At 37.9% G+C, this 13,147-nt stretch overlaps 2 protein-coding genes across 2 annotated transcripts; one reads left to right on the top strand and one right to left on the bottom strand.

The window, feature by feature from the left end:
* Positions 1-1,217: 1,217 nt before the first annotated feature.
* Positions 1,218-3,110, bottom strand: LOC125232008 (adipokinetic prohormone type 1-like). Its single transcript, XM_048137620.1, has 2 exons — positions 2,904-3,110; positions 1,218-1,391 (listed from the first exon to the last, which is right to left on the bottom strand). The coding sequence occupies exons 1-2, from the start codon at positions 3,063-3,065 to the stop codon at positions 1,353-1,355; spliced, it is 201 nt and encodes a 66-aa protein (XP_047993577.1). The 5' UTR covers positions 3,066-3,110; the 3' UTR covers positions 1,218-1,352.
* A 5,505-nt stretch (positions 3,111-8,615) lies between these two features.
* LOC125234223 (adipokinetic prohormone type 1) lies at positions 8,616-12,551 on the top strand. Its single transcript, XM_048140453.1, has 2 exons — positions 8,616-8,887; positions 12,415-12,551. Exons 1-2 carry the CDS (start codon positions 8,735-8,737, stop codon positions 12,448-12,450), a joined length of 189 nt encoding a protein of 62 aa, XP_047996410.1. The 5' UTR covers positions 8,616-8,734; the 3' UTR covers positions 12,451-12,551.
* The last annotated feature ends 596 nt before the right edge of the window (positions 12,552-13,147 follow it).

Here is a 13,147-nt window from a genome sequence, read left to right as displayed (position 1 = left end):
TCTTACATTCCGCTTTTGTATCTTATATTTTATTAATGAGGGCTATAAGGAACAATTTCCTAGGGGCTGTACTCCGTAGTTAGTGTAGTTACAAAGTAGACTACAAAATTAGTTAGAAAGTAAGCTGTGATGAAACAAAAGAGGCCAAAGCCCAAGCTCTGGTAGACCAAGAACTGATAACAGTCAGATTTGAGCTTCAGTTCTGGGCCAAGGCAAGGCGTGGGAGAGAAATAGTTATTTTTTATACAAGGGGGCAAAGTTGTATTTTAACGCCGAGTGTGGAATTGAAAAACGAGCAAGTGAAAGGATTCTATAGTTGAACCACGAGCGAAGCGAGTGGTTCGAGAGTAGAATCCTGAACTTGCGAGTTTTTTAACACACGAGAAGTAAAATACATTTGCACCCGAGTGTAACACAAAACTTTTCCCCTCACTATAGCGAGGAAACTAAAACGCAAAAAATGCGTTTATCACTGTTTCCAGTAGTTCCACAGGTGGTAAATCATATTTATTACTAGATTCACCTACTTTTATCAATTTTAAAGCAGTCAATTTAACTTTATTCAAGGTCAAATTACTTTACCCACTAGTGGATAAAATGCGTTTTTACCCGCTGGTATTAAAGGACAAAACACGTGTTTCCGAGCTAGTGAGGGGAAAAGCAAATTGCAGCAATGGTCATCTTGGACAGTCATTGAAAAGTCGAGAAGTTTGCAGAAGAGCAAAGATTCGAAAATAAATACCTATGTTAATTATGTTCTCATGTTGTTTGGCCTTTGTCATATTTTGTTGTAAGGTGCATTAGAGTTATTTCGAAAGTCGTCTAATTTCGAAAATCGTATAAAAAACACCATTATTTCCATCATATCAAGATTCCCCTTTCGAAATTACCCGAGCATTTCTGTGATTCGGAATTACTCTAATGCACCTTATTTAGATTTAGACTTCACAGGGCCCAGGGTGCTTATTTTCCCTTCAGAAATGCGTAGTTAAAATCTTTCGGTTTCTTCATGTTACACCGTGATGTATATCACGGTACTGTGATTGCTGGCAAGTAGGTACCTATTTATGAATTTTAAAGTAGATACTGACTTTGGTTTATTACTATTAGTATTATGTATGATTTTTAGCAAAGAAAATTAATAGATCGCCTATGTTGGTAAGCTTTTCGGTAGGGTAGGTATTATGGGACTTATGGGTCACAAATAATACACAACGAAAACTACATCATATATTTATAAACATGATATAAAATATGCGTAAGGAACACAGTTTGGCTCTAACTGCTCGTAGTCGTATAAACACTTAACTAAATACTGGTAAAGGTTAAAGTTAGCGGTCGCGGTTGTGGGTTCAGGGCTTCTGACAGAGGAGTAGTCTTTCTGCTTCCGCCTGAAAAAAAAAACAATTTTCGTTATAAATACATAATCATCTTTTCAGTACAGATGGTGTATTTTTTACGCACTAGTGCGAGAAGTGGTTCATTATATGCCAGATCGAAACTTTGAAGGCTCATCTGTACTGAAAAACGTCGTACGATACACGTGCGAAAAGGTAATTCGTAACTCGTGTCGATTTAAAACACTCCCTTCGGTCGTGTTTTAATTTATCGCCACTCGTTTCGAACTTCCTTTTTTACGCACTTGTATCGTAATGTACTATTTCAGTACAGATGGCGGTTTTTTGTATGGCCAGCCTAGGCTCCAGGGGGGGTCATGGCCCCCATGAACCCCCCCCCTCTGGATCCGCGCATGACCAAACTTTGTACATAATATATCTACTAGGTATGCATATTTAGCCGAGTCGGGCATGCTGTCGAACACCGGGTCGGCAGTATCCAATGAGGATTACCTCCACCTCTGGAAAAAAAAAAAATGCATATTAGCACTTGCGCATAGTGTGCTTAGTACGCTTTAGATCCATCTCAATGTTTTTTTTTACAGCTGAAGTTATAAACTCGGAATTCGACCCACAGATGTCCCGAAAGAAAAGTTAATTAAGTTAGTTCAGCTCTTCTATTTCTCAGTTCTCCGTGCTAGCTGCACCGGTATGTCGTAGCAGGAAATTGTTCTACGGGCTACGCCGCCGTAGCACATGGAGACTTGTTTAATATTGCGTTACGCCAAATTAAATATTTTATTTTCAATTGTAGAAATTCATTTTAAGAAAAAAAAAATAAAAAAAAACAATATTGATAAAAAATATTTGAAGAAAATTTTAACTGTGGTCGAGGCTGATTCTCACCGAGACTGATTCTCACTAAACCCGTTTTTTAGGGTTCCGTAGTCAACTAGGAACCCTTATAGTTTCGCCATGTCTGTCTGTCCGTCCGTCCGTCCGTCCGTCCGTCCGTCCGTCCGTCCGTCCGTCCGTCCGTCCGTCCGTCCGCGGATAATCTCAGTAACCGTAAGCACTAGAAAGCTGAAATTTGGTACCAATACGTATATCAATCTCGCCAACAAAGTGCAAAAATAAAAAATGGAAAAAAATGTTTTATTAGGGTACCCCCCCTACATGTAAAGTGGGGGCTGATATTTTTTTTCATTCCAACCCCAACGTGTGATATATTGTTGGATAGGTATTTAAAAATATAAGGGTTTACTAAGACCGTTTTTTGATAATATTAATATTTTCGGAAATAATCACTCCTAAAGGAAAAAAAAGTGCGTCCCCCCCCCTCTAACTTTTGAACCATATGTTTAAAAAATATGAAAAAAATCACAAAAGTAGAACTTTATAAAGACTTTCTAGGAAAATTGTTTTGAACTTGATAGGTTCAGTAGTTTTTGAGAAAAATACGAAAAACTACGGAACCCTACACCGAGCGTGGCCCGACACGCTCTTGGCCGGTTTTTTTTCAATTTTCCGTGGGTTGTAAATATGAATAATAAAATATGTAATTACCTGTATCATTCTGTAAATCTGTCCAACAGCCTCATCACTCCTACAAGGGTTCGGCGCCGCGGACCTCTTTCCGCCCCCCCAACTCGAAGTAAAAGTCAGCTGAGCCTCCGTCACTACCAGCGCACAGGCCACCAACACGAGCAGTAGACAAAACTTGTACATTTTTTCAATTTTTTTTTCAAGATGGCGCACGACCGCGTAACGGAAGCGAAGAGGTAACTGTGATGGACTCGGGACGGGAGACACGGGTTTTATACGCGGGTGTGACGCATGGTCAAGCCGTATATTGTGGCCAATTAATTATTGGATGAGATTGGACCAGTGGTCAGATTTTTAGATAAGTATACGTAGCAAAGTATGTAATTTTCCGCGTGGTAATTTGCCGTGGTATTTGATGAAAAGTTGGTCATTAAGTTTTTTTCTGCAAAGCTACCGGTAACCGGATAAAAAATTTAACCCAAAATAATTTGAGTAACACTGCATATTTTTTTCCTAAACCCCAGAATGTATTTGTACAAGCCTGAACGCGCTAAAAAGATTCTATAAATACGATTAATAATAATCATCATCATATCAGCCCACGGCATTCTTTGCTGGACAAAAGTCACTCGCAAGTCGTAATCCCCTCTATAGACGGTTCGAGGTGGTTCGAGATACGAGTATTATCACAGAATATATAATAGTACAAGTACAGAAGGCCCACTGCTTTGATGTTCACGAAATGCCGCTTTTTAAATGCCTACAAAATTCTAACAAAGAAACGAGCCGCACGTGCGCAGCGTCGGACGATAGGGTTTCATTTCCCAAAGCCTATGCGTTAAAACGGCAGTGAGATTTAAAGCTAGAATGACACATTAAAATCAATAAGGATTTATCTGTAACGACATTTAGGTAGATGCTGCGATCTATCTAGCTCGAAAGTTTGGTACCTACTTAAATATTGTGCAAACATCTATTCAAACATTTTATGTAAATATGATTTCGTCAGTATTTAAGAAACAAATACGTACTTGAATCTTTATTAGATAAAAAGGTAGAAAGAGCGTTGGTACTAGCATAGCGCCATACACAGTTACTAATACGAGTAGGACAGTAGGTACCTACGTTTCTAGTTCAAACGAATCTTTTTTTTATTGTGATGGATTGGGTGTATTCTAGAGAAAACATATAAAATGAACACTTAAATTAACGCTTTTGCAATTATTGTTACACAATCTACTATTGCGCGTATGAGAGTAATATATTTATAATGATTTTTTGTGTCTTCAATACTGACTAATGTGGTGTCATGACGTGGTATTGTTATACTAAAACCTACTTACAGTTAATAGTACCTATTAGATTTACAACAACTTACATTGTACGAAGTCGATTATAGTAACGTTGTACATGTACAACCCTGCGTGACCTTGCGCAGTAGTAACGACCGCGCCGCCGCTGCCGGAGATTAACTACTGATATATCCTTATACTGTGATTTCATGTACCGAAGATTTTTTGCATTTAACTTAAAATCTGTCAAATGATAATTTCAGTTTTATTCCCAAGTGCTTCAGTTGGACAAGAAAAGTTTTCTCAACTTTATTTTTGTCAAATTGATTACTGGACGAAATTATTTTGTCGACTATTTTTTTGTCAAAAAATGTTTCTACAAATTACACCATGCAAAACCACGTTTGAGAATAAATATTACCAGGCATAAATGAAATGTAATGATTCTATTAGTATTGTAACAGAAAACTCGTGTGTGACAGAGTCAGTTTAGGTGCGACGACGAGCTAAGCGAGGAGGAGCGTGTTAGGTTGACAGTGAGCAAACCAGAAATGACTTTTGAAAGTAATTAAAAATTAATAGAACATAATGGTCTTGAAAACATCAGGTTTCGTTTAATAAAATATATCCGAACATGTAAGTGAAAATGTCATCCTTGAAGCTAGGAACACACTACGCGGACGTCCGTCGTAAAACGACCGCGACCGCGACCTATCAGTGTGCACGGAACAAAAGATCCAGCGAGCCAGATTTCGATCGGACGTCCGTGCGCTCAAGGCCACGTCCGCGTCCGTCGACCGATAGTTTGCACGGTTATGTGTATTTCCATTGTCCAGATTCCCGTCCGCGGTCGATTTACGACGGACGTCCGCGTAGTGTGTTCCTAGCTTGACATTTTCAGCAGGAGGAAAAAAGTACGACATACACATTATTTCACACAAATCTTGGACACAAAGTATAAAATCAACAAACAAATTTCTAGTGCGCCATTTAATTAAAATATATTGGGAAATGGAAATTTTGCCAAACAATACCTTTGACTAAATATTTTTTGGTAGTTTGGGATGTGAAACTTTGGGAAACGTTAATCGTCACCGGTCAGATAAAATGTTATACTATTATATTCCAGTCTTGGGTACTTTCTAGCTATATATACAGTATTTATATTTTTTATGTAAGTCCCAACATCGTAAGCCTTATTGAACTTTTCCGTGGGACTTAATCAATAGTAGATCTGTGTAAGATTGTCCTATTTTATTAATGATGTCTATTTAATTAGCCATTTACACGCGGACATCGCATATAAAACTTTAAAAAAACTCTCAAGTAAAGTAACAATAGAAAGTGCAAACGTGCGTTCCGTGAGAACGCGCGCCACCCCTGATTAGGCCGCGAACTCGCGGCCAGCATGTACTTGTAGCGCGGCGATAGAATCGCGGAGTGAGCCGCCCCTGGTATTATGCTAAAATACCTACTTAATTTGATTGGGTGTGCATTTCTAATCGGTAGCTGTCAGTGAGTCGGATGATAACATAATCAGCAGCCACCAGGTGTCACGGGATAAAATTTATGCAAAAATACACGTGTAAGCCCTTTGCACCATTTTATATGGAATTTGACAGATGACAGCCCACTAACCCTGAGTTAAGTGGCTGGTGCAAGTGGGCCTAACTGGTCTAATGTCCGTGACAAAGAAACAAGAAAAGAGTGTATAAAATGAAAGTCTATCCAAAATAAACGATGTACCTATCTACCTTGTCTCACCGAGCTACGATCCCGGTATGTAGCCAAAACGTTTCGTAGATGCAAAATAACAACATTGATGTTGCTGGCGTTCAAAAGGTTGATGTTATTTTTTCCTTTTTGCACACTTTTTCCAAAACTGGCCTTGACTTTTACCTAACTCGATAACACTAAAAATTAAGGAGCACTGTAGTTTATCGCCTGATTAGTGATTAGGTTTAATGGGATGGGTGATATCAGTACCTATCTAACCAGTTTCAAATGATCGGTGATTATTTTTTACGAAGCTCTCCATTAAAATCTTGGTCCGTAATTAATTAGTTACCGAAAATATCTAATAAAATAGCCGGGGTCGCCAAAATTCGTCGGGGAAGTATTACTTTATTAGAAAGGTCCATCCCACTCATAAAATATGGTTTTTATTATTACAAAAGCTACTTTAATAGAACTAATGTGTTGGATAATCTGAAAATGGAAATATGTTACATGATTTGAGAAGATATTAACAAGTACATATACGAATTCTTATTGTAGTTAGACATACCTAATTACTTAATTAAAAATATCGATGCTAACCTATTACCACAAACTACTAAGAAGATACTACGTATTACCAAAGACCTATATAGCTTAGACTATATTCTCTTTGGTATTACTAAAGATATGCGTAGGTAGATTGTCGATTTTATATACTTATATTATATTAATAGCATTTTAACTGTTAATGAGCTGTAGAATACACGTGTAAGTAATGAAAGTTTTTTTTTATCTGTATTTTTTTAATACCATGTCGGTGGAAACAGGTATACGGTCCGCTTGATAGAAAGCGGTCACCGTTATTTTTATATCTTTAATATTAGTAAGGGTTGGGTTGAGAACCAAATATATGTTTACGCTAGCAATGCACGGACGAGAAGTTTCCAAAGTTGCAGAATTTTCGGTAACTTCTGAGAATGTTCTCGAGAACGAGAATTTATCAGAATACTTAGTAACTTCGTAGTTTATACCATAATTTCGTCGAACTCAGCAAGTCAAGACGTAGTCCCGTGGTAGTGCGCTGGCTTCGTATGCCGATGTTCTCAGGTTCGATCCTGACAGCGACCTTTTTGTTTTTTTTTTTTTTTTTTTTTTTTTTTGTGTATACATATATTGGCATGACCAAAAACAGGCATCAAGAAATAATAGATCGGTACCTAATTTAAAAAAGTTAGGACTAAAACTGTGAAGTCTGAAAGTCGAAATGTTCCCTGAACTTATAGTGAGAATTTAAGCAACTTATTGGTAACTTATCACTTATCAACAAAATAGCTAACTGTAATAGACAATATTATATATAGTTTTATATTATGCCCATTTAAACATTATTTCAAGTATATTCTCTCGTTTAAATAATAAATTGCATGTTGCGGGAATGTTCTGCGAACATTCTCAAGAATGTTTCCGCTTTTTGGGAATGTTCTGCAATTTCTACATTACTAGTTTACGCTAGAGTGGTTAGGGGTCTCTATTTCCAGTTATTTATTTCAAATTACGGGTGACGTGATGTAGCCAATTAGTCCCAAGTTTACTTCTACTTTATCTTACACTGTGTAAGTACTTGTGTAGTGCTTACATTTACATTTATGGGTGAATTATGTCGTCTCATACCAAGAGACCGATTCTGAATTAGGTACATACTAATTTCTTTCGGTTTTGACATGAACTAATTTAAGTAGTCATGCGTGAGATATCTATAAGATAATCAAGGTCGCTCTAAAATTACTTAGAAAGCATCACAAACTTATGATCAGAATCAACCCCACGCCTAGCCAACGTGACAAAATACGCTTCGTCGCGTAGGTACCGTAGATGTCTCTGTAATATAATATAATATGCAATTTGCAATTGTGACGAAGTCTGTGCTGATTATGATTTGTGAGTAGCTCGTATGGATTGTTTCAATTTATTAAAGACATATATAATATATATCATAAGAGTTTTAAATGATTCACGGTTAGTTTCATTAGATTAGACTTACCTATATTGACCGGGATATAAACTCCGAGTTGAGTTTCCCATAATCATGATGCATGCAACTGCGTCGAAATATCGGGACCTCAATAAAAATCAAAAAGGTAATCACGGTCTATATCTCAGTCATAAGTGTAATATATCATTTTTCCATATAAGTGAAATGGAGACTGCCATATTGTAGACGGTTGGCATCTTTTCTATGCACCGAGGGCCGTGAGGGGTTGAGTCTGTCTGTGGGTACATTAAGCAGTATGTAAATAGGTACGAAAGTACTGAGTTAAGCAAGGGCAATGTCGTATTCGTAAATGAGAGAGTTATGAGTGTTTTGGCGTATGCTAGACGATGAGTTATTAAATTCCTTTGGTAGAGTTGTGTACAAATAGGTATATATACCCCCATAGAATATTTGTTTCTTTCTCCAGCTCTACTCGGATAACACATGAAGACTGATATGACTTCTAAGCTTAAACACAATCAGCAAAAGTAAATATGGGTGAATAAATGCCTCTATGTTTTACAGCCTCGTTTCTTTCCTTTTACAGCTATTTATCACATCCAGCATTCCACCACTGAAGACCTAAATAAGAAATGTAATTACGATAATGTCCCAACCCACGTTATTGCATCCCAATTAAAACTTGGACATAGGCTTCACTTGATTTGCGAAGCCGGATAAAAACTTCTTGACCAAACGGCATATAAAACCCCGCGTGTGGCTGAAAGCGCTCATTCTGAAGTCTGGACTGGTGGAAAAAAGTTGTCTCCTCGAGCGCGCGGGATTTTTTTTAAATTGTCTCTGGTAGGATGCGTGGAGTGTTCCTATTGGTGCTCGCGGCCATGCTGGTCATGACGCATGCGCAGTTGACGTTCACGCCCAACTGGGGAAAACGGTCCGTTGGAAGAGACGATGGATGTAAACCTGGGGAGACGTTACTGGCCATCTATAAGCTGATTGAGGTAGGTTTAAGTTCGTTTTTCAAATTGTTCATATTGTATACGTAACCCTTAAATGCAAGATTTAGGGTTCCGTACCAAAAAGGTACAAACAGGAACCCTTATGGTGCGACTCTGTCCGTCTGTCACATTCCTAAATATCTCGTTTCTTTTAACGAGATATTAATATATGTGATAGACAATGGTTTTCTGACTCTTGGAAAAATAATGAAAAAAATATTTAACATTTCATCTTTATCCTTAAATAATAAATAGTAAATCATTATATTATTTAATTTATTTGATTATTTATTAAATAATAATAAATACTAAATAATAATTAAGCTATAAATGTGATTTTGGATAGCTACATATTGAGTCATAGGCCATCAAATATATGATGCATATATACATCACCATGCATTTAAGGGTTAATTAAAGTTGACTGAACGCCTAAATTTAAGTTATAGTCGGTATTTTTATTAATGATCCTTTTATAGACTGTCAAACCCAAGCTTGGCACTAAAAAATGGGTGAAATTAAAAATTTCTATGGAAATCAAACCTTCGCCCCCTACATTTTCAATCAATTATGTGTTATAAGGTCTAAACACACTACACTCACAGTGTCACTACGTTTGTTCAATTCTGACTTCACCAGTTTTTTACACAAACAAATCACTGGATTCCATACATTTGATAGTTTGAAGCCATCCTCACGATTAATCCTCTTTCAATTTATAGTTGATGACAATAACGCGATATTATAATACAATGTTGTATTAAGATAAGGTGAAAGTACTAGTGCTCGACGCTGAACTAGTATTAAATAATAATAAATAAATAAAAATAAATATTATAGGACATTCTTTACACAGATTAAATTACAAAGAAAATTTTTCCTATTATTTATGGGGGGGGGGGGGCTTGATTCTATAAAAGCTTCTGTCTTTCATAGGACAAACGTACGCGAGGTTAATGCTTTCCTGTGCGGCGTGTTCATTGAGGAGTTCACTAGGACAAGAACAAATGGCTGTGATGAAACAAAAGAGGCCAAAGACCAAACTCTGGCAGACCAAGAAACCAAACTGATAACAGTCAGATTTGAGCTTTAGTTCAGGATAGGGTTTCTGCTCGAGAGTCTCGAACTCGAGAATTCTCGAGAATTTCGGCATTCGAGACGAGAAAAAAATGACAGGTACTCGAGAGTCTCGAGTTCCGAATGTAAAGTACGAACTGGAGGGAAATGCAACATTCTACCTTCTGCCCGGTCCGGTCTCATCGCGAGGCGGTGGGGACGGTGCCGAACGGCGGTCATAAATTGGGACGAGATAAAGCAATCTAACCTCTCGTTCCAACGTAAGCTGGCAGAGATTTTGGCTAGTTTTGACAGCCTCGTGTTATTTAAAAGCGAAAGCGCAGTACGAAAAAGTCAGCGCGTTCATGTACCTTCGTTCGTCGGTCGTTAATAAACTGCGACGGTGGTGGCACTGACGGCATACGCCGTAAAGCCGGTATAGCGGAGACTGCTATGCCTAATAACCTCGACAAGATTTAAAAGAACAGAGGAATCACACGTAACACTAAAGTGGGATTGGTTCGAATTCTTGTCTTGTCTATAATCTCGATATTAAATTTGTGTATGGTGCCAAAACTTGGACCTTGAAAAGCTTTGACGTGGCTAACATTGAAGCTCTTGAGATGTGGTGCTGGCGAAGACTGCTAACTTGGAAAGCCAGAAGAACTGACATCTATATTTTGCAAGAACTGAATATCACCACACGGCTTTCCAAAATATGCCAGAAGTGGCCCATAGATTATCCGGACATATTATGAGATCACGAATTGCATAAATTGGCGAATTTGTGTGGGGCTCGTTAGAGATGGTCTGACTGTATGAAGAAAGTGGCGGCAGCGTATACCATGCACCGCGTCCAGTCAGTCACATGGCTTGTGACCGCGTTCAATGGTGATACGCTACTTGTGGTCACGATCCTCGGCATTGAGGAAACAAGGAAGAAGTTATTATAAACGTTTAATTTCAGTGACATTATGAGTTAATACATGACATTTTAATTTACTTCACTCCTGCACAGGCGGGGCAGTTACAGTCGTTGCCAAGGATTAGGTATTATTATCAGGACTATAATTGTAGTTTTCTTGTTAAAATCTGATTTATATTTATTTAAAAGAACATTTTTATTGTTCCTACGCATCTTTTATCATAGCGCGGTGCGATAAAAAGTACTAGTCACATTGTTGTTTACTATTTTATCGAAATTTTACAGTTTATAAAAAAAGACTCGAGACTCGAGAAGACTCGAGACTTTGGGCTCGAGATTTCTCGAAACTCGAGACTTCAAATAGGTCGAGAAATCAGAAACGCTAGTTCAAAGCCAAGGCAAGGCATGGGAGAGAAAAGCAAATTGCAGCAACTTGGACAGATATTGAGAAGTCGAGAAGTTCGACTCTAATTGCCGAACTGCAGAAGAGCAAAGCTTGGAATTAAATAGGTTAATCATCTCATGTTATTCGGCCTTTGGCATATTTTGGGGTATTTACATTTGGGTTATTAGAAGTGCGTTTATCATCACGCTTACGATCAAAGGATCGCAAAAGCAAAGAGGCGCAATTTTGTATGAGTCAAAGGACTCATACAAAATTGCGCCTCTGTGAGACGTTTTGCGCCTTTGGCTTTAAGAGGAACTCCACTTTGAATTGCGGATAAACACTGAGCGTTTGGATAGCGACACGTAACATTGTCTTTGTCGTTCGGCCTCGCAACAACGTGGTTCGTTAAGAGCTAGAAACATCTTTCGCGGCGCCCTATAGCAACAGTAGCAACAGCTGCCACCTTATATGCATGTTGTACATGGTGGCATTGTGGTGCAACTTTTCAGATAATCTTAATCACAATCACAAATCTAGATTTTCAATATCTGAATAAAATTAATTTCCGGCTCCTCTCGCCATTTTGGGCTATGTGTGCGCCCACGCAATGACGATTTTGGCGCCCCCTTACCATTCGGCGCCTAGAGCGGCCGCTCCACTCGCTCTACCCTTAATCCGGCCCTGCTTATATACATAGAAAACATCCATGACTCAGGAACAAATATCTGTGCTCATCACACAAATAAAAAGGCCTTACCGGACTGCGCCAGACCGGTCGTCACGGGCACTCGACATGGTATTCGACATGGGCACTTTATATCAAAGCCCTAAAAGTTAATTTTACCTTAGTGTGTTTTCACATTTATCCGATCCGATATCAGATGTATCGATAATTTATATGGCGCCTTTAATGTATCGGATGTATTGGATCGATAATATATAATGTATCGGTCTTACATCCGATATCGGATCGGATAATGTGAAACACTGAAACCGCGCTTAGGGTTTTATTTAATTGATAACTAAATTCGGCAACTCACGGGCAAGGTTACGACCCAATATCAACCCTCACGCGTTCCCATAAGTTTTACTATGGAGCGCCGCACTCTTCTTATCATTGTCAGAATTTACAACTTAAGTCGGTATTTTTATCTTTTTCAGAATGAAGCAGAAAGGCTGCTAGCATGTCAAAAATAACTCTCCGACCACGCCCGCACACACGACGACGCACGCTGTTTATACCTAGGTCTAGAAAATAGTTTAGGTACCACTTAGAAATAAAACACACTTTAGATGGGTATACATTTATTAAAAATCACTTTTTGAAATTCGCATTTCATTACGCCGTCCTTTATAACTTAAAGGGCTAAAGTAACAATTAACTTTGTATATTATCCATTGGATCTATTGGTTTCTCTTTCTCGTGTATGTCTCCAACTCTCTCTAGAGCGAAGTATTATTTTTAATCAACTTTTATAGTGTTTTAATAACTCTCGTCTTCCATTACACTAACCACAGATACAAGGATAATATACTACTATATTCATGGTCATTAAAGTGACGTGAATTGAGGTGCTAGTCATCGGACGATCATGATTGGTCAACGATTTTTTTACGGTCGCTGATTGGTCGAATCGTATGACGTAACGGATATTGGCTGGATATTTGTACCACACTTCATTTTACATCACTTGAATTATTTCGAAAAGCTTATTTATAAATTATTAATAATTTATTTGTTCCAAAACCTGTGGATAGTCTGGTTCTCTGAATTTTAAGATCAATACAATAGTTTATTGTATATTTTGTATTTAGGTACGACAATTACTTCATACTCATTTCTAACTATTAATACCTACAATTTATATTTATTGTTCGATATCTTTATAAGTAT

The sequence above is a fragment of the Leguminivora glycinivorella genome, chromosome 1, assembly GCF_023078275.1.
Source record: "Leguminivora glycinivorella isolate SPB_JAAS2020 chromosome 1, LegGlyc_1.1, whole genome shotgun sequence".
Lineage (NCBI taxonomy): Eukaryota > Metazoa > Arthropoda > Insecta > Lepidoptera > Tortricidae > Leguminivora > Leguminivora glycinivorella.
This window is presented reverse-complemented; position numbering and strand designations above follow the sequence as displayed.